General features: G+C 45.0%; 1 protein-coding gene across 1 annotated transcript in view; it reads left to right on the top strand.

Annotated features, from left to right (window-relative positions):
• LOC120837655 (neprilysin-4-like) overlaps positions 1 to 14,356 on the top strand; it is a 188,213-nt gene extending 173,857 nt beyond the window's left edge. The window contains exons 18-21 of the mRNA XM_042290885.1: positions 1,968 to 2,033; positions 2,131 to 2,217; positions 3,722 to 3,798; positions 14,191 to 14,356. Of these exons, the coding sequence (XP_042146819.1) occupies positions 1,968 to 2,033; positions 2,131 to 2,217; positions 3,722 to 3,798; positions 14,191 to 14,290 (330 nt within the window). The 3' untranslated portion in view covers positions 14,291 to 14,356. The remainder of the gene's footprint in view (positions 1 to 1,967; positions 2,034 to 2,130; positions 2,218 to 3,721; positions 3,799 to 14,190) is intronic.
• Positions 14,357 to 25,968: the final 11,612 nt, after the last annotated feature.

Genomic DNA, 25,968 nt, shown 5'->3' with positions numbered 1-25,968 from the left:
AGTTTTAGTTTGGACCTCAGCCAATCTCTCTATAACATGAGTTCTGGCAGTTTTCATTGACTATTGGCTTTGTTTGACTTCATTAAGCGACGTCACACTTTCCAACTTAGTTTCAGCGTTTACGAGAGAGCGTTCACAGGCTACTTTTAGCATATCATGCATTTCAATTTGTTTTTTAAGTTCAGCTTCACTCATCGGACCGGGGTTGACTCAACCTCTTCCAAAACCTTAAGGAGGCCCACAACATAGCACAGTCACACATAGCTTTACAAAATCCATGTCAGCACAAAGACACCAGTAAGCACAAATTGCTTCTTTTTCGCGTTAAACACGAGTCTTCAACGAGCCTGAACGAAAAAAGACGCAATGAGTAGTCTGCATGGCCTCGCAGATCCCGTGCTCACTCAAGGCTGGACAGCGATGACAGCCATATATAGGGCGTTCGCAGACGGTGCCGTCGAAGCCGCTGATGTTGCCGTTGACGGCGCTCCAGTTGTTTCAAGGGAAGTTTTCAATAACAGGTTACCCGGCAGATAAGTTGTGTCATTTCGGTGTTGATACGCCTCATCGTGAAGACTGAAGTAATCGTGATTCAAAGTTGAACTGTAAACACCGGGCCAAGGGACGAGGGCCGTAGACTAGAGGCAAGCAGTAATCTGAACTAACAAGAGGGCGCAATGAGTGGTCTGCATGGTCTGGCAGATCTCGTGCTCACTGATATCGAAACATTCGCATCGTTAAATTACATTCCGTTTAAAAAAAAGGACAAACAAAATGAATGAAGTTTGTGAGCAAAAGTGTTGCTATATGGTAAAATTCGCCACCCGGTTTCAGAAATATGATATTCTTCAGCAATTAGTGTCTTGGGACAGTAAACTACAATAGGGAACAATGTGCTGAGACACGAGGTCAAACGCCTCGTTACTCCAAAAGAATAAAAACGCTACCTGTGCTGTACTAAACCATTGCTTTGTGGCAGAAGCCAGAGCTTGATTCAAGTAGCTGTGTGTGGTCACTGATTAAAAAACTATATATAAAGAAAGTTACTATAACAAAAAAAAATCGAGCCGAAAGTACACTTGGTGTTATTTTATAATACCGCACATGTTTTAAGCACAGGAAAAATGTCAGTGCCTCAAGGCCAAATGTTCCCAAAAGCCAATCTTTATTGGTCCGTAAACTATGAGGGAAACTGATTTCTTTCTTCCTCTCTCTCTTGAGATTACATTCCAACGCCCATGATTACATCACCACTCAGATGAACCGCTTCATTACACAAAATCTTCGACTAGTTGAACAAGTTGAAAAATATTCCCCTTTACCTGAAAACAACTGCATAATTAACGTTCTTGGAACAAAAGTTCTGAAAAAATACTTGACACGTTTAGATGGTTTGTGTGTTAAATTAATTGTCTCGTAAAAAGTGGTGAACATTTCACAAGATTGTGTTTTTTGCACCACTAACCCGCACTTCCCCAATCTCGTCAAGCACATGCTTGAAACAGTCTAGTTCATTAGCAATGTGAACATAGATCACCATACTCAATGTATAAGAGAGTTTCGAGATATATATATAGAGAGAGAATGAGAGGTGACGTTATTATAAATAAAAGATACTGAAAGTTTTATGATATATTTAAAAGCAACGGAAGAGTAAAGTAGTGAATCCATGTCCCACTGCTTCTTGACTCCCCTGTAGCTCATGCCTTTCTTCAATTCACATACCATTTAATATAGTATGACAAAGTGAGCCAGTAATGTTTCGGGAAAATCGCTGCCTTACTCATCTCATGTGCACCCTAGCTCTCGTTGATCAGTACTTACACTTTCGAGGTAAAGCGAATAGATTGAAGTTATGGAGAAATGTGCATTCTGATTCTGGAAGTATGAGCGATTATTTATAGTATTTTACGCTCTTTCCAATAATGTAACGTAAATTTGTTTGTGTTTTGTTTTTGTTTTTTCAGCTAAACGGAATAAATACTCAGGGTGAAAATATTGCCGACAATTCTGGCCTAAGAGCGGCGTATCTGGTAAGAAAGTTAGAGGAGTTAAATTAAGCCTTGCTGTGCAGTCAATATATCTAGCTTAAGATTAATTTATCGATCTTTGCTCTCCCTTTACTTTAAGGCGTTCAGAAAGTTCAATGACACTGACGAGGTGCTTCCTGGGTTAAACTTAACAGGAGACCAGCTGTTTTTCCTTTCAAATGCTATGGTAAGTTTATTTTGATATGCTTCATACATTTAGTGCATAGTATTTAACAAATGTCGATAATATTAATCTCGGCGGCAGGATTTGGTGCCAGGTCCAGTTGCACATTTCAATATCCACTCCTTGGAAGAAGGTTACTTTTAGCACAACTCCTTGGCATTACACTTAAGTCAAAAGATAAAAACACATATCTATTACCACAAGAGAAACCATTTCATACTTCCATATGAAGGCCAGATATTCTGACGCACTCTGTTTCCTTTCATAATTAAGGACATATGTGTAGAATGCTGTTACAAACTGCATGGGGATATGGGTCCTTTGTCAGGCTGCTCATGAAGAGCTATCTGCCTGAGTTCCCTTTTGTCATGTCCCTTTTGGCCATGTGACAACAAATAAAAAGCGAATTTCATGTGATTTTTTTGTTTCTTGGCAAAGAGCAATACACCAACGAAACTTCAAATATATAAAAAGTAGACCGTGGAATACTCCAAGCACCTTAAGAACACGTTTAGCACATATTAAGTGTACTTTTCGTTTAATAGTCTGTTGAACTCTGCCGCGGTCCTTTACCCAGTTTGGCCACTATCGCATACAAAGTATATTATAATATAGTATTATTTAACTCCACATATAAACCAAGTATATACTTTTTATTATACCTTTTTAATGCAAGTACAAAATTATTTTTTTAGAGTACTATATCTGCTGGTCTATAAAAAACATTATACACATACCGATGACTGAGAAGATGTGATGTATTGAACATACAGCTGATCTCTTCTTGTGGATTGTCTAGTATACCTTCTAGAACAAACTTATACCAGATGCAATAGAAGCATTCACCCTCATGGGAATTCAAGACTCAAAAGTAAATTTTACAGCCAACAAAAACTAAATAATCGCAATATATTGAAGAAGATAGCCTTCGATTAGCTGTATGTTTTTCGCTACGTTTCAGAGCACAGCTCTTAGGCGCCCGCATCCGGTTTGAGCGGCGTTTCCGTCGCCGTTGGCGTCGGCTTCAGTGTCGGTGTCGGCGTCTGCGTAATTGCGCGGGTTGCATTTTGGAAACATTTCCACTAAATCTCCCGGTAAAATTTTTCCGCTAAATTTAGCGGAGAACTTTTCGTCGCGAGACCTCATCATCATTTCAGTTTCCCGCTAAGTTTAACGGAAATTTTTTCCTGTCAAACTTAGCGGAAATATTTCTCCCCTAAATTTAGCGGGGAAATTCACGTCACGTGACCTCGACACCCATTCAATTTCCGCGCTAGATTTAGCGGAATACTTTTTCCTGAATTTGTCCGCTAACACTAGCGCGAAATATAGCAAAGGACTTCCCGCTAACTAAGAGGTCTGAAGGCCAGGAAGAGGGGAGGTACGGAGGGGGAGGAGGAGGTGCACACACTCCCTTCCGAACCCTTCCCTCCTTTTCCTCAAAAGCTGAGCTTTAATACGGCGTTAAAAAGATTTGCAAACGTCTATATTTTTTGTCTTTTTTTAGGTCCGGTGCGAAAATATTAGTGCAGAAAGGCTGCGATATGATATACAATATGACCCCCACAGCCCTGCCAAGTATCGGTGAGTCAATGTTTGTTGGAGTGAAACGAGATCCTCATAGATAATTCCACATGTCACTATAACAAGCACTGTAATGACACGAAATTCTCCGTTGCGTTTGCAAAAGTTTATTCAGTTTTGTTTATCGTACGACTGAAGTTTTTCACAAACGGGAAGATGTAAAACAAGACATATTGGAAGTTGGAACAGACTGAAAAACCCTGGCGACGAGGGGACGCAAAAAGTGTAACAAGCACCAAATCATATTTTGATTTTTTTTCCATTTTTGGCGTCTCCTCGTTTCCATATCTTTCCAGTATGTTCACTCACGAGCTTCACTGCTCAATAATCCCTACTTCTCAATGTTTGAAGTCAGTTTTGCCTGAACCTTATTGCAAAAGCTTTATACTTCAGACATAGCAGAGGGACACCCGTAAATTCTGTATTTCGTAGTGTACAATCATTCTTATATACGTCTATTAGAAAAGACACTCATAGTTATAGTACAGCCGAAGTTTCATAAAATCGCATAGTTAGTCTTTTGGGAAATGTTCCCTTTTCACCCGCTTTCCAAGCGGTATTCATGTAGTTATGTTTCTTCAAGTTTTGAAACATCTGTGTTTTGAACGTTTAATCTGCATAATGTACTCAAACAAATCCTTTTTGAACATGGTTAAAATTGCGCAAAAATAGAAAGCAACTGTAAATAGGGAAGAAAGAAGAGACAAGTACTTGTTCCTTTCTCTTCCCTCTTCACTGTTCCTTTCTATTTGTTCGCAATTTTAACCATGTGCAATAATTACCAACTCGCCCATCTAACCACTTTACCAAATCCCTTTTTTAATTGTGTTTGGTTTTATTTATATATAGCTTAATTTAAAAGGTATGACTGAGCCAGCTTAACAAGGGCCTAATGAATCCTCATTGCTTAGCCACAATAAAATCTGTATCTCAAGGCTTGCTCTTATTAGCCTTCTGTATGGCTCATATTATCACGAATAACTGATGACGAGGTGACAAATGTACAGAAATCAAACATTTAATTTGGCGAACTTGTGCCGAAAACAAAACATACAAAGAAGTAGCGTCACAGATATCGAAGGTCGGCGGAGTAGCACAAACGATCGCAGTAGTGACACTGACTCCGGACCGCCACGCAGAGCATCTTTTGTACCAGCGTGGGGTTCTGGAACATTCGGCGCAGAACGTTAAGCGCGTAGAACATTCGTAACTCTATAAGATGACGAGGCTCTTGAACTTACGAGAATGTCAAGTTGAAAGAATAAATAAAAGTGAAATCCGCTCCCTGTAATCGAATCTGGAGCCTCCGAGCGATAGCCAAGCGCGGTAACCATTCGGCCACGTACGCGCTCGTTCGGCGGCGAGTGTGGCATTACTACCCCCTTTTAAAAGCGCATCGTCTCGATGCAACTTGCCAGAAAACAAAACAGCAAAACAAAAAAAAAAAAGTAGTGGGGCACTACGGAAGCTTGTAAAACACGGCCCTATCGAGCGTAGTACAAGAATGCAATTCAAAGTCCTATTGACTGTAGTACGGTTTGAGACGCACGACATGGACGGCTCCCGGTCCCGCAGAACGGCATGATGTAGTCAATGTTCTGTCCGGCATCAACACGTAGTTTAGATCCCCGAAGCGGCGAAGCACTTTGTAGGGTACGAAGTAGCGTTTGAACAGCTTCGTGTTGAGACCGCGGCGGCCGAATACGTGCCCACACCCACACCTCGTCTCCGCGCTTAAAGTGGACGTCACGACGACGAAGGTTGTAGCGTTGCTGGTTTTAAATCCGGAGCAGGGCGAGCTGGCAGACTCCTTCGGCCCGTTGCGCTACCACCTGAGCGTCGTCGCTCCCATCGTTAGTTGACTCGTGGGGCAGCAAAGCGCACAACATTGTTGTTAATTTCCGACCATGTACCAGCTGTAAATGTATACCTCCGCTGGTCTCTTGAAGCGGAGCGTTGTAGGCGAACGTGACGTAGGGCAACACATTCTCTCACGTCTTGCGCTCTATGTCGATGTACGAGAAGATCATGTGACAGTTTGTTAAGCCGCTCCGTCAGCTTGTTGTTCTGCGGGTGGTAGGCCGTGGTGCGACGATGGCAAGTCCGGCTGAGGTGAAGAATTTCTTGCGTCAGCTGCAGCATGAGTGATGATCCCCGAACTGTAATAAGGACTTGAGGGCGCAATGTCGTAAAACGACGGACTCGACGAAAAACTTGGCGAGTTCCACAGCAGACCCCGACAGAAGGGCTTTTGTCTCGGCGTATCGTGTTAGATAATCAATGATTACGATTATCCAACGGTTTCCCAGGATTGACTGCAGAAAACAACCAAGTAGATTCACTCGGATCTGCTGGAGTGGTGCAGTTGTCGGAGGAATTGACTGCAGCAGATCAGCCGGCTTCGTCGGCGGTTTCCTGCGTCGCTAGCACTCGTACCATAATCGTGTGTAGATGTAGACGGTTTTAGGAAGCGTGGGGCAGTAATACTTTTCACAACTACGGGCCAGTACCCGGCTGCAACCGAGGTGTCCGGACTTCGGGTCGTCGTGGCAGGCTTGAAAGATATTCTCTCGAAGATCGGTAGAGATTACCAGCATCCACGCCGGGTTGTTGTCCCCGAAGTTCTCCTTGTAGAGTACACTTTTTCAAATGCGAATGTCGACACGGCTCATGAGAAACTGCGTGGCATGGTACTCCCTTGCCCTTCTATATGCTCTATTAGTGCGCTCCTTTCAGGACCGTCTCGTTGACGTCGTGCCATGTCATCGGTATTCACTGCGCCTATGACGCACTCGTTGTCATCCTCGTCGCTGCTACTGGAAGGCGTTTCGACGGGGCTCTTGACAGGCAGTCGCGATCGTCGTGATTGCGACCTCACTTGTAGGCCAGTCATGTTGACCTCTTGTAATATGAGATCCCATCCAGCGAGGCATCCTGACGGGTCGTCCTTGAAGTTCGCAAGCCAGCAGAGCAACTGGTGGTCCTTGACTACGCGGAACGGGCTCCCGTACAAGTACCTACGAAACTTCGTGATTAACCAGACGACCGCAAGACATTCTTCTTCAGTCGTGGAGTAAATTATCTCCGCCTTGGACAGTGTCCGACTTATGCAGGCAATGACTCACTCGGTGCCTCCTTGCACTTCAACCAGTATCGCTTCAAGTCCTGCGTTTCTAGCGTCCGTGTGAATCTCGGTTTCCGCATCCTGATCGAAGTGTCGAAAAACAGGATGAGTCTGGAGCCTTCGCTTCAGCTCGTCGAGTGCCTGCTGCTGCCCCTCGACCCAAATGAACTTCTCGGCGCCCATCCTGAGGTTTGTGAGCGGTGCGTAAATCCTTGCGAACCTTGAACGAAGCGCTAAGCGTAGGCACATGGTCCAAAGAATCTTTGCACAGCCTTCTCGTCTTCGGGCGCTGTAAATTCTGCGACGGCGCGAGTCTTCTCTGGGTCTGGGCAAACGCCTTCGTTACTAAACACGCGACTTAGGAATTTCAGTTCGTCATAGGCGAACCGAGACTTCGACGGATTGAGGAAGACTCCGGCGGTACGTATGGCTTGGAGAATAGCTCGGAGTCGTCGTAAGTGCTTCTCGTAGTCGCCGGAAAACACTTCGACATCGTTCAGCTAGACAAGGCAGCTCTGCCAATTCAGTTCTGCCAGTACGGTGTCCATGACACGCTAAAACGCTTCTGGCGCCGTGCGTAGTCCGAAGGGCTATGCACGGCGCCAGCAACTTGCCAGCCAGCGGAAGAGCTTGAACTCGTACAGTCCATCCGCCCTGAAGAAAGCTGTCTTCTCTCAGTCCCGTTCTTCCACTTCGATCTGCCAATAGCTGCTCTTCAGGTTCATCGATAAAAAGTATTGAAAGTGACGTAGCCGGTCTACCGTGTCGTCGATGCGGTGGAGTGGGTACCATCTTTTTGTTCGTCGCTGCCTTCAGTTTCCGCTAGACCACGCAGAACCTAAGCTTTCCGTCCTTCTTCTTAACTAGTACGACTGGAGTGGCCCACGGACTGCTTGAATGCTTGATTAGGTCGTCGTTCAGCATCTCATAAAGTTGCTCCTGGATGACCTCTCTTTTTTTTGCGCAGACGCGGTACGGCGATCAATACACAGGAAGCACGTCGTCCTTGGCAACGATGCGGTGGTTAGCAGCGGCGGTGTGGCGTCCCTTCACCGACGTCGTAAAGCAGTGGCTCTATTCGGAGAGGAGGTTAATACGCTGCCGTCGTTTCGGACCTGGAAGCTTAGGGTCATTGCCGGGCAGCGCTGGTGGTGTACAGTCTTGCTGAAGTGGCGAGGATTCTTCTGTAATTGCGCCAATTTCGGCGGAGCTTCGGAGCTCCTCGACGTGACCGATAGCTGCTCTTTCGTGAGCTGTTGCGTTTCTTGTCGGAAGTTCATCACGACGACCCCAGTGCGCCCATTTTAAAGTTCAGCTACTCCTCTTGCGACGCCGATACCTTTTCTCAGGAGCAATTGAAGGTTGTCTTCCCTTAGAACTTCGCCGCAGGTAGCTGCATCGGTTACGACGGGTACAACAACACTTGATTGCGGCAGAATGTTCACGTGGTTGGCAGCGACTAGGACTCAGGGTTTGGAGTTTCTCTGGAGGCGAAACCAGTGTCCGCAGCATCAATTTATTCTGTTCATGTCCCATGACGGCGCGGTATTAACACAGTAAGTCCATGCCAAAAATGACATCTCTGGCAGAGTCTTGTGGAACGAGAAATTTACAGGGTACGTCTCGCCATGGATCTCGGCTAGGGCAGTGCACTTTCCGACGGGTTTAAAAAGGTGTCCTCCGGCGGTTCGACTTTGTGGTCCACCGTCGTGCGTCATAGCCTTCTGCATCGAAAGAGCCTCCCATTCAGGTCTGAGTTGTCTGCCCCAATCTTCAAAAGTGCTGATGCTTCGCGGCCGTCGATTACAATGTCTAGGTTGTTTGGCACGGTTGCAGAAGAGTCGTCGTTGCCATGCGTGGAGTCAAAAGAGTGGGAGCGCTCCGGCGTCCTTCGGTCGTCCCCGGCCACGCCACCTCCGGGCTTTGCCACACTTAGTTTTCCCTGCGGGAAACGGGCAAACGCCTCTTTCGACGGGATTGACAAGGAGGTGACACGGGACGGCGCGGGGACTGCGAGCGGGATCCTCGGTGAGGAGCTTGCCCAGGGAATGGTGGCCGGCGCGAGAACTAATTAATATCCCTCGGTCGCACACCGTACCTCAGACACAGGTAGTCTCCCGCGAACCGTACAAGTCCAATTTTACGCTAAGCATATTGTCGACATTCGTGGCCAGCTTCAACGCAGTGGAAGCACACAGGTCGTCGGTCAGCTGTTCGCCAGACGTATGTCTTTCTTGGCACAACTGGTTCACCAAGCACGCGCGCTCGATCTTCCTGGCGTCGGAGATACTGCGTAGAAGGGTCGTCTCGTCAAAGTCGCGCCAGGTTGAGGGGAGCAACCGGCGGCGACCGTCGGGCTACTGCAGTGTATGTCACCAATGTCCCTTCGGGTGGGGCCACGATGACGGGAGCCTCTGGCTGGATGGCTCGCTGAACCTTCTCTCTTACTACTTTGGCGACGAAAAATGGGGCCGGGCCAGTGGCAGCGGGCAGCAGCTTCTTCAGCTATTTCTGGACGACTTCACGAATGATGTTGTGGATGCCAGTGAAGCTGAAACTGATGTCGTAGCAGGGAAGCGAAGAAGCAGCTACACTCGAGTGTTGATGGTAGTGGCTGGCTCTTGCGAGAGTGGCACGTCTTATATTTATGGGCTCAGTGATAAAATATTCGATGGTAGAAGTGCGGTTGCGAACAAGACCAAAGAAAATATCATCCTTTACACCTCACATGAGGATCCTCAGCTTCTTTTTGTTGCTGGCTTGAGGGTCGGCGCGAGCGTTCAGGTGCAGAGCATCCTAGACTAAGCTGGTGTGTCTCTCATCTAGGCCTTGACTCCTTGTTCGAAGCAGCTCTTCGGCCCTCTCGCGTCGGTGCTGGCTGGCAAACGTCTTTTTGAGTTCTTGCCTGCAGACCTCCCGCGAAAGTTAAACTGGATTTCCTTATATCGTATTACAGCTTACTTTAGAAAGGGTGACTGCGACGGCTGTACAACTCTAGAGCGCACGACACAAGAGCGCCGACATTAGAGCGCCGACAGTAGAGCGCCACGACGTTTGAGCGCATGACTCGAGAGCGCCGCGACGTTAGCACGCGCGACTCGAGAGCGCAGCGACAGTAGCGCACGTGTCATTAGAGCGCCCGTCATCAGAGCGCACAACATGTCCTGCGTGAGTGGGCCGACCCGAGTGGCCCGACTTTATTTAAAACCCGCTGTGATTAATCCCGCGGAATTCAGCAATGTTATTACGAATGAGTCGTCGAAATTTTTGCGCGTGACAAACCAACGAGTGTTACAAAATGCTGACAACGGAACAAAAAGGGAAAGAATATAAGTACCTTTCATTTTTGCAGTAAAACCCATCGCATCTGACGTAGCTTCATTAGCTCTTTGATTTTAATTGATAAAGTTCACCGCCGTTCTGACTAATTTTTATTTTAAATTATTTTAAAACGTCCAGAAGTTAAGAAGCAACATGTAAAATGCTTAATCGTATTACGGAGTTTTCAAGATCATTTTCGGGAAAGGAGCTCTCATGCCAAGTTTCATACGCCAACCATTCATATTGTCAGAGATGACAATTGTACTAAACGCTTAATCTGGGAACCTGTACCGAATATAAAAATGAAATATGCATTGATGTCTGCGTAGTGGAGGGATGGAGCGCTGGGGCGAGACCCACAGCATCCGGTGGGGCAGACACCATTTCTTACGCGCTTTCCGGAATCTGGCCGCTAGAGATCTTGACGCATAGGTTCTGTCTCTGGAGACGTTTTTGTCGGAAAAAAATCTTACCTCCGAATTTTACAATGAATCCTTTAGATTTACTACCTTGGCACTATCCTTGTGTACAAGTTTGATCTCTATTCATCCCTAAACGTTTCAGCTCGAACTTTTATTTCTGTTTCTGCAGCGGTTTTTTCTTCGATATTGGTATATTTCTGAAATCTTTGGTCTCCGTATTTTTCTGAATCAAAGCACTCTATTTCAGCCTCAGAAGATTGAACTACTTTCTAAGAACAAAGGTGGAGAAGCCACGGTTGTGTAGAATGCAAAGAACAGACAAAGTGATAAACAAGTATTTTTTAGGGGCCAAGCTCCTTAGCGGCTAGACATGTCCGTATGTCCGTCCGATGTCCAGCGCTGGGTGCTGGTGCTCTCGAGCACGTGAGCACGTGCTCCCGTGCTCGTGTAGGGCAAAAAAGTACAAAAAAAAACACATCTCCACGTGGTGAATGATGTTGATTTGGGCGAAGCTCTGGTAGTGCTTGTCAGCGTAGACGCTGAGCCGCAGCATGCAGAGCCTTTCGTTCGTTTTCATCCATGTTAGAAAGAGAATGTGTGGTACGGAACGTGGTTATATACGCTCTTGAGCATTTGACCGCAGCGTGACATGGATGAAAGCGAACGAAAGGCTCGGCATGCTGCGGCTCAGCGTCTACGCAGACAAGCACCACCAGAGCTTCGCCCCAATCAACATCATTCACCACGTGGAGATGCGGTTGTTTTTCGGTTTTTTTCTTCTGTTTTTTTTTTCTTTGTAAGCTTTTCTGGGACATGCAGAAGGGGCGTTGCCTTCAGGTTGTGTTCTATGAACAACAGAAGGTGACGTCACCGTAAGCAACGCGTCAACGAATGAAGATTTTGGAAAAAAATATGCACAAATATATTTCACAGATTTCCAGGGGACGTTTCCCTGTATCCATCAAAAGGCTGGAAAGCTTTGCATCCGATAAAATTGCGCTGAGCTTTCCTTCGGTGTGTTTTTTGCTGATAGCTTTTAGCGCTGAGCTTTCTCTATTACGGTCATGGACGTCACAATACTATTTAAAGCCATGTGAGGGACGTCTAAATAGCAACCAAATAGATTAAAGCCCAAAGGCTTATCAAGAATAGACCAAATATAGCAAAAAGTATACTATTTATAGTATATCTCAGAGGCGCACCGCGGGCATAGTGAAGAAATCTTAGACTCGCTGCTCTACCCAAATGCAGGCATGCCCCGTACCAATATGCCCCACTCCCTTGCCCCCGTTTCTCTCCGATGTCAGTATAAACAATTGGTTAGAAAGAGTCGTACCCGTTTTATTTTTTTTTTTTCATTAAAGGAATATTTAATCAATCGAAAACTACCAATGCTCCGATCCGATGAGTCGCCCAATTTTGTTCTGTCTGTGGAGCCGCGGGTTCATCGCACATTTTGCGATGTTCGCTCAACTCGGGTGCGCTCTGGTGTCGCACGCTACACTGGTTGTGCGCTTTAGTGTCGCGCGCTCGTCTGGTCATGCGCTCTGGTGTCGCGCGCTCAACTGGCCGTGCGCTGTCGTGACGTGTGCTCTAGAGTCAAGCGCGCTACTGTCGCAGCGCCCTAATGTCGCGCGCTGTAATGTCGGCGCTCTAGTGTTGCGCGCTCTAAAGGCGCTCTCTCGACTGCGACAGCTAAACGAGGACCTCAAAAAATCCTCATTGCTTAGCCACAATAAAGTCAGTATCTAAAGGCTTGCTTTTACTAGCGTTATGTATGGGTCATATGCACTAAACACACCATGTTGAAATTAACCTGAGGATCGGGTAGAGAAGAAACACCAAAAAGTAGAAGGGGCAGAAAATAGACAGGACGACGTCTCAAGATATCCTCCTGTCTATTTTTGTCCCTTCTACGTTTTCATGTTTCTTGTCTACCCCAGCCTCAGGTTAATTTCAACACGGTTAATATTCACCAGCTCGCCTGCACCCCTACGATTTTTAGTAAACACACGCCTCACTAGCAGAAGTACGGAGTTTATAGATATTTAAAAATATTACGAAGCTCATAGATCAGAATAATTTTGCAAAATATTTATAGAGTAAGCCGCAATACACGCAGGATCAGACCCCTAAAGTAGCGCTTCGGTGGAACAAGTTGATTCTCAACTTCTCAATAGCAATCAGATGAATTTGTGCGGAAAGTACGTGTTTGCGTTTTTAAAGTTAAATGAGTTGCATGCACTAAATAATTACAATATTAAATAAAAGATTTTCTTTAAAGGAAGTAAAGGTTGGCGGGTGAGATTATAAATCGCGTCGATCTTGAGAATGTATGTCTAATATTTTTAGCATTGCTGCCACTACGAAAGCTCGTCCCGTATTCCTAACTACCGCAGCAAGTTGTTACTAAGTATCCTTAATCCCTGTTCACTGGCTCCTCATTAAGAATCATAATCACACAACGACAGCATCAACTCAACGATTTGGACCCCTAGGGTCAACTGAAACACTGATTAAACACGAGCTGCGGCAGCGCGCCGACGCAGCACTTGTATTCACTCTGTGTGAGTGCTTGATCGTTCTTGAGGGCGTTAAAATTTGAGCGAACTGGCCTTACCATCTCCCCTATACCTCTAACCCGTCAGGACGTTGGAATCGGCGTGCTAGTTAGACCAATCAACCGTCCGTCTTGCACATCGTGATCATGGTATCCGGGGGTATTCACGGAGAAAAATTGTGAGCAGAAAACGATAAAAGACATTCCACTGACAGTACCGCAAGCATGTGTCTTTATGAACCCTGTTAGCTTAGGTAAACAATAAATACAGTTTCGGTGGCGTTGGCCAAACAGGGTGTACAAAGGCGAAGTTATGATTAACAAGAAACGTTGGAGAATTTGAAAATAAAAAACTAGACACAAAAAAATATACTTCCCAGGATAATAGAGCACGAAAATGTGCACAACGAGGTCATTTAAATTCTTGTTGTGTTCAATATTCTGGCCTGATTTTTTTTTTTTGTATATGAACTTTTATAACATTTTTAGTTACTTGGAGTTGCAACCTCGGTGGCAATAGCGTTAAAACTACTAGAACGGAAGAGTGCTTCATTTTATTGTTAAATGAAAACGGTCAAAGCATCTTAACACAATCATTGATAAGTGAATATGAGTGAATACCTACGAAATGATATGATGTAAAATTTTCATGACAGGAGTTCGGTTTACATTTCAGCGTAGGCTACAAGAAGGTAACAATTTTCACGTTGACATTGTATTCAGTCAACGGAAAACCTGCTGTTGTTTTAAACCATGTCCTTTTGAAATGAAAGCGTTTTTTTTGTACAATGAGATAAATCAGTTCCTTAAGCTTTCTGTTTTGGAATATTTTCTTTGATGAAAAATTACTGCCTTGATTTTTCTATAAGTATGCTCTCATACTTTTATGTGAAGCACAGTTCTAATAAGTCACCCATCCAGATATTTACAAAAGAGTTACCGTTTTAATTAATTTTTCCTTCCAGGGTGAACCTTCCAATGGGAACTTCTCCAGATTTCTTACGTGTGTTCTCCTGCAGTCCTAACTCGTCTATGACTATTACAAACAAGTGCACAATGTGGTGACCAAAAGCAGGCAACAACTCAATTTAAAAATCGATTTGAATAAAATTCCACATTTTTAACTTTGGATCTCTCATGGCGCGCATGCGCACTGACGATATAGATATAAAAACTTTAAGTATGTAAAAAACAAAAAACTAAGAAAACACGTAGTGCATAAATTTGTGTAATTCTTACTTTGCACATCGGTTTTTGTCGACAGAATTACGCAGCTCATTTTGTTTTAAACGCTTTTTTATATTGTTCAATATTTTCTTGCGACTTGTTATTTTTTATATTATAGTCCGCATAGTTCGCACGTGGAATTCTCATTAGCCACGCATCCTGAAAAGGGCAAGTTTAATCATTACAAACAAAAAAATAACTTCTATGATACAGAACTCATCATTAACATGACCTGACAAGTACGAAATCTGGAATACCTCGTGATTTTGAACAACATTAAAATACAAGTGCTTCAATAGTCCGCACCCGTAGATAGTCCACACCGCGTAATTTGTCAGATTTCAAACGTGTAGAGTCCCTGGACAATACTCCAGGGTATAAGGTACTTAAGAACTGATATAAACATTGGCTATACGATACCAACTCTCAATTTGATGTACCAAGCAAAACATAGGCACTACTCTGGTCATCTCAAACTTGTAAGCATATAAAATCATAATCCACGTTTCCGTTATCGGAATCACAAGTCTCGCTGCGACATAATATTAATAATAATAATAATACAACACAATACACCATTTACTTTCCAGGACTATACTCATGACGAAGCAGTCTGGTTCGTCAAAGCCGACAAGGTATTCTGTGACTTAACCTTTTAGGTGGAATTTGTTACATATTAAATATAATAGTATTAATAATATAATAATAATAATAGATAGGAAGAAGAATATTAAATAGTAATAATATTTTTGCCTCATTTTTGACCCCCGAGCAATCTAAGCTAGCAGTCGTGATGCAGGTACCAAAAGGAATTGTACAATTAACAGGCTAAAAAACATGGATTGATTATTTCGAGCATTGAATATTTGCAATCATCTTACTCGGCACGTTTTTAATTAGATTTATAAAGTACTCATTAAAGTCATTTGACAATGTTTGTCTTCAGAGCTCTTAACCCATTGTGGCTGATCTCTTCCACTTGTTTTGTGCAACATGAATCACCCAAGACAGTTTTTAGTTGTTTTTTTTTGTGTTTTTTAAACAACGTTGACTCTGTCATTACACAAAAGAAAAAGTAACAAAACAAAATAGATTTCTTTTGCATTTCAGAATTTTTTGTTTATTGGTTTCGATGACGCATGAAAACTGTTAGTTGTTCGATTGATTTTGTTTTCATAAGCTTTTTTTTGTAACACATTTTTTGTGCGAAGATTTATACGTAATTCTTTTGTAATCAATGGTTTCCAACCTTTTATATTAGTGCCTATTTTTTTTTCGGAAAGCAGCTTTCATATACTTTTTTCCTGTTTTGTTTAAGAAAAATATCATGCGTCCTCTGCATTAATTTTATAAAGGACATCATCCCAATCCAAACAACATAATTTATCTCTGAAGTTGTATAAGTTACCAGGCGTTGTAATCTGAAAGTGTATGGCGAACTGATTATTATGTTTTATGTTCCCAGTTTGCTTTTTCTTTATACACAACAATATACCCAAGTGATCGCTTATATAAGCCATCACCACGCCAGATTTGATATACGAGCTTGTATTAAATAAATCCAACTTTTTCGATGATTCAGTAGTAGTTTTTCTTGCAGTATTTCCATAATCTCACATCCATTCGCTTTAATGAGCGCATGAAATTGTATTATAATTTACATGTTCCAATTAGCATGTTGAGATTAAAATCGCCTCCAATGGCTACGTTGTATTTAATTCGTGATATTGAGGAAAAACTCTAAGTAAAGCAAAAGGGAAGAGAGGTTCCCACTTTGCGGGCCATAACAGACGTCGATAATGCTCAGTTTGATCAGTCAGGACAGCATCTCGCAGTTTTTGTGAACGCTGCAATAATGAAACAATGGGTTGCTTTCTTGCATTTTTAGATTTATCACCTTTAAATAGATTTCGTGTGCGTTGATGTAGCGTCATTTTACTCTATCTCACGTTTCACTATAAGGCGAATTTTCGATTCTGTTTTATTGAAATACTAGACGAGTGATGCACACTCTAAAAAAAAGCCCGTGTGTCGTCTTTCCCGCAGAACACTCGGAGAGCTATTCATCGCAACTTAAGGAAGCAGCTTAGCGAATGACTATGTCGAAAATATAATTAGACCAAAAAAACGCAGTCTGAGTTGTGACATTAAGCAACGCAAAACGTCACGCTTGCATTGCTTAATGTCGCCACTCAAACCGCTTTTTTGGTCTAGTCCTATGTACCGGCACCGTCATTCGCCGAACTGCCTATGTAAGCCGCGTTGATTGTCTAATGGAGTGCTGTGCGGAGAAGTAAGCGTGTAGATTTTTTTTCAGAGTTCAAGAAGCCAGCGTCTGTGCCCTTGGCATTGGTTTTGAGTCTGATGCATACTGATCACCATGAATGGTTGGGGCGTCGCATTTCTATGCCACAATCAAGATAACATAGTAAACGTTGTTTATCATTTTTTTTAACACCACACGCATGGAACTTGCGGCTCAATGCAACTCCCGACACTTTCAACAAGCGGCGACGTTACAGCTGCCGTTGCTCTCTCTCTGGGCCTTATCCAGACGGAGACCTGTACGCTACTCGATTCAAGTAATCAAATTAATTGTAATCGATTACTTCTTAGAGTAATTTTGTAATCATCAGAATAAATTTATTAAAAAGTAATCCGAAGCCTAATCAGATTACCACCAAAATGACTTGTAACCGTTACTACCTTCCCCTCTCCATTCTAACGCAGTTCTTTGTACAAGCTTCTCACGAAGGAATAATGGAACCCAGTTTCCGACAAGAGAGTGGTTTACGTGGATTAGAAAGATATGCACTTCATGGTTATGGTGATTCCAAACCAATATCCAAACCAATACCGGACAGTACGAAGGACACATTTTCAAACCAGCTTAGCTCTCCGAGGTCGGCCCTCCGAGGTGGACGGCTCCCCGAGGTCACAACCGAGACAAGTTGCCCAGGTCTCACGATCCAGACAAGGTTGTGCGGTGCGTCTGCGAAAGTTTCAGTGAAATGCCGATGAAACGCCGGAGGCATAGTAAAATTGTTATTACGTATTTCCTCGTGTATGAGGTACGTACGATCATGTGCCAAACCTATTTCAGCTGACTCCCCCAAAAAACAACCAATGCAAATTGTAGATTGGATACATGCACGGCGTGCCAAGTGTAGCATATATGAACTATCTAATCAACAAGCCATATTGAACTGGCGTATTTCCACCTGTAACCGATACTAGTGGTAATCAATAAGAACGGAATGAAGCTGGAAATGTTTTGTTCAAGACGTGAGCAGAGGCTAGGAAAGGTTTCCACAAGGACATCCCAAACTCAACTATTATACTTTCCGTATTATCTAGATGTGCGGACTATACAAGGCACTGGATATACTTGTTGCGCAAACACAAAGAACGAACACGAATAAGTGGACAAGGACAAGCGCAATTTTTAACTAGATTTATTCGCCTCCAAGCGACTGCGAAGTGTTCGGAGCGAGCATGCTAGGCATGCTACAAAGGAAGAAAGTGAGTAAGAAAACATTCGAAACAAGAGTGATCCCCGGCGTGCCAAAATCACTGTATCAACCAAGATAAGAACTGAAATTCAGTATCAAACAAGGAAACTAGAGTGTCGCTCACTCGGGCATTTCCCTTATTCTGTGTATAAAACGCTTCTATGAGCTTTCTTGCGGTATGGTGTATAAAACGCTTCTGTGTATAAAACGCTTCTATGAGCTTTCTTGCGGTACTCCTGCCGAGGATCCTAGTCTCGTGAAGTCGCAGGGTACACATACATGTCCCACAATGCATGGGCAAGTGCGCATTTCCTACATCTTTTCTCGATTGCTCATGCTCTTGTGCCGGTCATCGGCGAAATTTCCCGTTCGTCTTTTCCACACGTGGGAAAGCGAAACGACTGCGGTAGAAAACTCCACACACGGACTGACATGCTTTTTGTTGGGGCCATCTGCCTTCTCTTTTTATTTTTCAGACAAAATCCTCGAACCTATCGTGCCTATCGTGTTTTACGCGCCCGCAAGCTTGCGTGGCGCGGAAAACATGATAGACAGATTCTACCTGCTCACTACCTATTCAGGGTGTGGGAGACTTCATGTATATAGGGCAGCACTTATGGTTGGCACGGTCTTTGCAGCGGCTCGTCTCGGCTTCTCCGAGTCCCCTTGATTTTCTGGAGCAGGAAACCGGCCGACGTCAGTCTGGCCACCTGATTATCATAGTTGCTCTGCGTTGTGTGTGAGCACGACTTCCTGACAGCAGATCCTACGCAGACGCTGCCTTTAGCTCGCTTTACAGTTATTGAATAGGCCGAGTCAAACGGCAACATACCCTTCTGCACGCGAGCGTTGAAACTCTAGCACATATTTTTTTCTCTTATAATTAGTCTGGTATCTAACAACTGGAGCCAGTCATGAGACGGTAGCTCATGTGTAATGGACAAGCCCAACCCCTGACACTAGAAAGGCGCTTAAAATTACATCTGCAGAGCCGTCAAAACGTACACCAAGTTGATTTTTCAGAATACTTTTAAACATCGCAAAGGTACGTAAAAGCTTTCACATCATTGTTGTCGTCAAACTGGTTATCTAGGTTTGAACCAGCGTTCGCCAAATAAATATTGCACAGCACCGGCGTAACGCACGACCATATCGAACTACTCTGGCGTTATATGTAAAACCAACTGGTAAAAAAGTGAGAAGTGGGTTTGAGTTAAAAATTCAGTAAACATATAAAATTATCGCCTGGCAAACTCGCACAGTTTCGGAGAGTCCGCTCAAATTCTAATTTGGGTTCATACAATGATTTTTGTCATTCCTGGAATCTCTTTTGTGGTGCTTTGCAACGTTGCTTTGCAGCACTTTCGACGATGTGGCAAAGCAATCGCGGTATTCGGCGAGTAGGTTAATCAGCTATCGTCGTTTCGGGCCCAGAAGCTTAGGGTCAATGTCGAGCTGCGCTGGCGACGTACTGTCTTGCTGAGGAGGCGAGGATTCGTCAGTAATGGCGGCGATAGCGGCGGAGTTTCGGAGTTCCTCGACCTGGCCCAAGGCTGCACCTTTTGCTAGGTGTTGCGCTTCATTTCGGAACTTTGTCACGAGGGCCACAGTGTGGCCATCCTGAATTTGAGCAGCTACTCTTGCGACGCCTATTCCTCTTCCAAGAAGCAACTGGAGGCTTCCTTCGAGCAAAACTTCGCCGCAGAAAGCTTTGGGAATTTCGACGATTACGAAAACACTCGACCGCGCCTGTAAGTTCACGTGACTTGCGAGGGCTCGCACCGCAGACATCGTCGCTTTGGGTTCCTCCGGTGGTGAAACAGGCTTTCGTTGCGTCAACCGGTTCGTTCCGAGGTCGATGACGGCGCCATACTCGCAGAGGAAGTCCATACCGAGGATAACGTCCCTTGGACAGTCTTGCAGAACGACGAACTTTACAGGGCACATCTCACCGTGGATCTTGACGCGAGCAGTGCATGGCCCGACTGGTGTGATGAGGTGCCCACCGGCGGTTCGTATTTGAGGGCGTTCTCACAGCGTTGTCACTCTTCGCAGGCAGCGAGAGAGCTTCCCACTCAATACTCAGTAGTCTGCTACGGTGTCCACGAGTGCCGATGCGTCGTAGCCGTCGATAATAATGTTTAGGTTGTTAGACACCGATCCAGGGACGTCGTTGTGGTGCGTAGCGGCGAGTGAGTGTGAGTGCTCCGGCGTTCTTGGAGGCTCTTCAGTCGTCTTCGGCAACGCCACCTCCAGGCGTTGCCGCGCTTAGTTTTCCCTGCGACACAAGGGAGACAGGCTATCCACGCATGCGCGAAGAATGACGTGTCATACGAGGACCAATAAGCGAACTCGTTTGCGCCTTCCCACAGCCAATCGTAGCGCCCAGGCTCTGGCAGCGCCGAAACAGATGCACCCTCTGGAAGATAATACTTACCTCGTTGCTGCTCCTTCGCGGCCAACTTCACCTTATAGCAACGCATTCTTAGTGTCTGCTGCGCCTGAGGAGGTAACAAGCGAAGCGCTTCTCCCCTGGCCGGGAGGAGGGTACTAAAGGCGGTCTGTTACCTCCTTTTGGTACCCTTTTTTCTAAGAGTGTAGTGTAGCAGCGTCTTCGAAGTACCCCGTATCTAAGCAACGAAGCCTTGCGCCAGTTGGTGAGACGGGCGAGAAACGCGGACTGTCCACGCGAACCATCACGGCACCTCAACATCGAATGTGAGTTCAGGACCTAGTTGGACAGGACTACCTGCGTTGCTACTCTACATGAGGAGATGGAACTCGTTTTCTAATCTTTTTATAAGGATTGCAACCTGAAGCGACTGACCAACGCTACATTGTGGTTGGTTGGTTGATTACGGGCTTTATGGCGCAAAGCTTCGATGGCCATACTGCGCCAAGCTTGTTTAGCTGGAACACCCATACAAAAATGGTGTATGGTCGGCTATAGAAAACTCCCTGTATGGCCGGCTATAAAGAACTGGACCAATTAGCTATAGCCACTTTGATGGCTTTCTGTAGCTTGTCCTTTGGTCTCGCCTATGGAGGTCTACAGCTTTTTCAACGGAAGCTAAGGTTTAATCTATGGGTCTCTATAAAAAGGATGCTATAGCCGCCTATAGCTTTTCTTTCGTTTCCCTCAGCCGCCTATAGCTTCTTGTATGATCTGCTATAGAGATCTCTATGAATCTTTTTAGACACCCTGCTATAGCAACCTACGGCTTTTTCTATGGTTTCATTAGCCGTCAATTGCTCTCTGTATGGTCCGCTATAGCTTCTTGTAAAGCGCGTCCTAGGGGTCCTTTTACCCTATAGCTGCCTGTAGTTTTTCATTTTTACCGCAATCTTATGAAAGGTGAAACAAACAAGTGTTTGTCACTGAACATCTTAAAAGAGAAACGAAACCTTGTATTTAGATGTAAAAGAAGAATGAACATCTGAAACTCATTTAAGGCGTGTCAAACTTTATCAAGCCACTTAAAACATAAAGGAAACCCTTAAAAACTTCACTCACCCAGGTGTTCACAAAAACGTCCGGTAAAGAAACACAAGAAATTGTTTTCAAATCTCCTAGAAGTTTATTACACACAGCCCATTCAGTAAAAAACTACAAAATAAGCAATTGGTAAAATATCAAAAGGTACTACTAAACTGTTCTAGAATTGAGAAGATTGCGCTGAAAACAAGAACCAAGTATAATTCCTAGATAGTATGAAGTTTTAAGGCTGCCGACCGAATTTTTTCCCCGAAATTCTTCTGGCAGTCGCCACTCATTGGGGCTGCAATCAGTTCAACGAACGATGTTACATCGACAGATCGTTTTATCAACATCAGATTTTTATAAACAACTCAAAATAATTTTTTTTTTTGTAATGAGTTCCTGCAGACTTCCCAAAAAGTGGTGTGAACGGGTGTGCTGGGTCGGTCAGCACGCACCTCAGGAATGTAGGCGCGATGAAATATCCCTGCAACGCGCAATTCGTGTAACGAGTGTCGATGAAACGTTAGTGTCGATTAGACGTGTGTCCAGGAACGTGTATCCACAACAAAGGTGTCCATCAAACGTGTTTTCACAAAACGCAGGGAGAATTAGAAAGTCAGTATTCTAACTGCAGTTTTCACATGATTTCAGGCAGCTAATTGCAGGTGACTGCTGTAGAATTTCGGGAAAATCATTTTTCCTGCTCCCAGACGATAGACACTGCAGAACGGTCAATTGTCGCCGAATAAGTTGCAGCGCACTTACGTTGAAAAAACCGGACTTGAAAGATGTAATCCGTGCTATATGTCGACACGCGCACTGCAGGACAACCACTAAAACACAAACCGAGAAGGTAAGGATACGTTAAGATTCACCACGATGTAGCACAAGCAGTTGTTGTCCGAACCGAGCACTGAACGCATCACAATAATGTCTTAGGTTTTGACGAAATTGCTTCTTGCCGACCTATGGGTAGGACTTTTCGATCGAGATACCTTTTACCATAAAGCGAAATCCACAGCAGCCCCGTGGGCCGCACGACACGCGAAACTAGGTTCGCAAGCAGGCATTCCGGGATTGGCGACGGCTAATGCGTCATACGTCGAACAACGTGATCACGCTCCTTCCGTTACCTGTGCACAGAGAGCGGAGTCAAGTGATAAAAAGTCTACGGTTTATTGGTCCGGCGAGTGCATACCTTCTACAACGCTTTCAGCTTAGGAGAGAGTGAAAAAAAGAGCAGTTAGAAAGCAGAGCCCCTTCAAGGCCTGAACGGGGGTGCGATTACAAAGACTAATCTTCAGGGGCATCCCAACAATAAACACAACGAAAGGATGTGCCACTTGTATGCTCTAGAATGTTCGACCCAAGGTTCATAGTGAAGTGGATGCTATGTGTGACCTTCGGCTTTAGGCAAGTGCCGTGTTCTGCGTTATCACCAGCTTCGAGACTGTATTCACGTGACCTTAATCGGAGAATCGATTGGCCTAAAACACGTGTAGCGTCTACTTTGATGTCAATACCGTGTGAACAGGACAGCTTTATGAAGGGTATTCAAAGCTGCCCTCCCCAGAAGTGAACCAAAACTGGGCGAGTTCGAAGATGTCATGTTTTAAGCCGTGTTACCCACATTATAATTTCAAATGAAGGATTAACGGTGAATATGTTTTTGCGCACGATGAATATATCAAAGAATCAAAGTTTTTACGAACCCGCCGAAAGCCAAAATAAACAGCGGAGCCGGGAATTGAATATATATACATATATTGTTAAGGTGATGCTGTCGGCAGCAGAACAGACAGGACAGTACACGATGATAGAACACACATACGATTTATGGAGGCCGAGCCGGCCCGTGGGGCCTAGCGCGAGATGGTCGTGCGCGCCACTGCCCCATCGTCGTCTTCACCTTCCTAACAGTACTCCCCCCGACGAAAACGGCCGACCCGGCCGGTGAATAAATGAACACATGAAGCACACGTACAACGCCACACAAACAGAAGAAGAAAGGACAGCTGCCGACAGCGAGGGTGAGGATGAAGATGGATACGTTGAATTTCGGCCTCTTCCGCAGCGTCACAGACCTCTGCACCAGCCACACGACGGCACGGTCCGGGCTGGGGGACTCACGTCACTGAGAAGCGTCGGAACGTCGGGGGCTGGGGATAGGGGCGGGGGACCGTCTGTCGGCTTCGTCTGGTGCGGCTTGTCATGGCGTCTGGACGGGGGCTGGGCGACGGAGCCATGGGCTGATGTTTGGTCTGCTGCTGCGGATGACTGCCTCAACGAGGCGGGTTCACAGGATCATAGCGGCGCCGATGTTCAATGAAGGAGATGAGTATGGCTCCGCACCTCCACCATACTGTTAAGGTGATGCTGTCGGCAGCAGAAGAGACAGGACAGTACACGATGATAGGACACACATATGATTTATGGAGGCCGAGCCGGCCCGTGGGGCCTGGCGCGAGACGGTCGTGCGCGCCACTGCCCCATCGTCGTCTTCACCTTCCTAACAATATATATATATATATATATATATATATATATATATATATATATATATATATATATATATATATATAGATATATATATAAATATACAACACGGGCACTTCACACCATCGTACGTGGTCTCCGAGGAGGATATGAACGAATATGTGCAGATGAATGAACCGTACTTACTCCAATGAATCAAAGAATCAAAGTTTCCAGGAACCCGCCGAAAGCCAAAAATTTGCGGAGCCAGGATTTGAACTCTGGGCCTCCCAATGTCCGGTCGGGTGTGTAGTGGTTAGCACACCCGACCGAACATTGGGAGGCCCAGAGTTCAAATCCTGGCTCCGCAAATTTTTGGCTTTCGGCGGGTTCCTGGAAACTTTGATTCTTTGATTCATTGGATTAAGTACGGTTCATTCATCTGCACATATTCGTTAATATATATATATATATATATATATATATATATATATATAACTGAGAAGAAAAAACCCTTAGTGAAAACAGCAACAACGGGCGATTTAATCTTCGACGTTTCGGCCGGAGTCCGGCCTTCGTCAGGAAGAACTTTTACAGATGAACGCGGGTGGTATTTATACAGTGCTACGGTCGAGTCCAAATTTCGGCGGGGTGACGGTTGTAGCTTTCGTGAGAGAGAAGCGTAGGGCAGTTTGCCACTGCCCTACGGCCGAAACGTCGAAGATTAAATCGTCCGTTGTTGCTGTTTTCACTAAGGGTTTTTTCTTCTCAGTTATATACCCACGCCTTCGGCCTCCCGCCACCATGCCCGTTATATATATATATAATATTATTTTATTATGATATTTATAATTATCTGTACACTGTTAGTTTCGTAATTTTAAACATCAATGTTGGGAACCTTTGCATCGCAGTGGCATTTATGAATAAATGGCTTAAGACATCCGTAATACCTTTTTCACCTGTGAGTTCAGTCTATAGCAGTGTCATCAGTTACAATATCTGCGCACCAGGATTACACATGGTGGGGCTGTGCGCTCCAAGAAGCTCCAAAGAATTTTTTGTTTCATAATTAAAAAAAGAACAATTAGCAACAGTGTTTGCTAGTTTGTGAAATTCACAGAAAATAGAGATAATAGGAGGTACCAAGGGTAGCGCGTGCTTAACTATATTAAATTTTTTTAGGTTCATAACTTGTTTTTTTTGTGTATATTTTGCTGTCCTCTACGCGGGTGTCGACGGACATTGCACCGCTGCTTAAGCCCCTGCCGGGGTAACTTTTGTTTTGTCACGACTATCTATCGCGCTATAGACACGTGTAATTGACGCTTATGAAGTCTCGAGAGAACTGTGTGGAATGCCAGTGCACATGTCAATTGCTTAGTCAGAGCAACGACGCAGCAATCGCGAAGCGAGAGACCACTGCGCCTCGATCTGGCTGTTCGCGTTCGCTCGGATAAAGTGTGAGCGTGGGACTCGTGAACAGCGTTAGCTCGCTAATGATGCAAGACGCTGCTTTGTCGTTGAGAATCTTTGCCCTGCGACCGCCGGAAAAATATTGCAGTGCTTGGCGTACCCTAGGCAGCAGCGCCTGTCAGCGACCACCCGCGCATTATCGCAAACTTTCTGGTGCCTACTGGCAGTCTGCGAGCGCCGGCGATTCATTGTCGCGACTTGAATTTGAGCATCTTATGAACCCCCCCCCCCCCCCCTCCCCCCGCAACCTGAAACCCCGCGAGCATAACCCCGCGACGACGAACCACCGGCGCTCGCCGACGGAAGGTTGAGACGCTGGGCGAACGGTTGTTAAAAGACGCTGCCTAGGGTGCGCCGGGAGCTGGAACGGCTTCGCAGCCATTCGAAGGGCATAGGATTCGCTACGATAAACTAGCGCCTTGCATCTTCGGTAAGCTAACGCTGCTGGAGAGTCCCAAGCTTACATTTCCACAGAGTGAGCGCGGCCGGCAAGATCAAGGCGCTCTCAGCTCCCGCGTCGCGATTGCTACGTCGTTGCTCAGCCTCCACTGATGACGTATGCACCGGCATTC

This window comes from Ixodes scapularis, unplaced genomic scaffold (assembly GCF_016920785.2).
Source record: "Ixodes scapularis isolate PalLabHiFi unplaced genomic scaffold, ASM1692078v2 PGA_scaffold1__304_contigs__length_218370807, whole genome shotgun sequence".
Lineage (NCBI taxonomy): Eukaryota > Metazoa > Arthropoda > Arachnida > Ixodida > Ixodidae > Ixodes > Ixodes scapularis.
The sequence above is the reverse complement of the archived record's forward strand: the minus strand, read 5'-3'. Positions and strand labels throughout refer to the sequence as shown.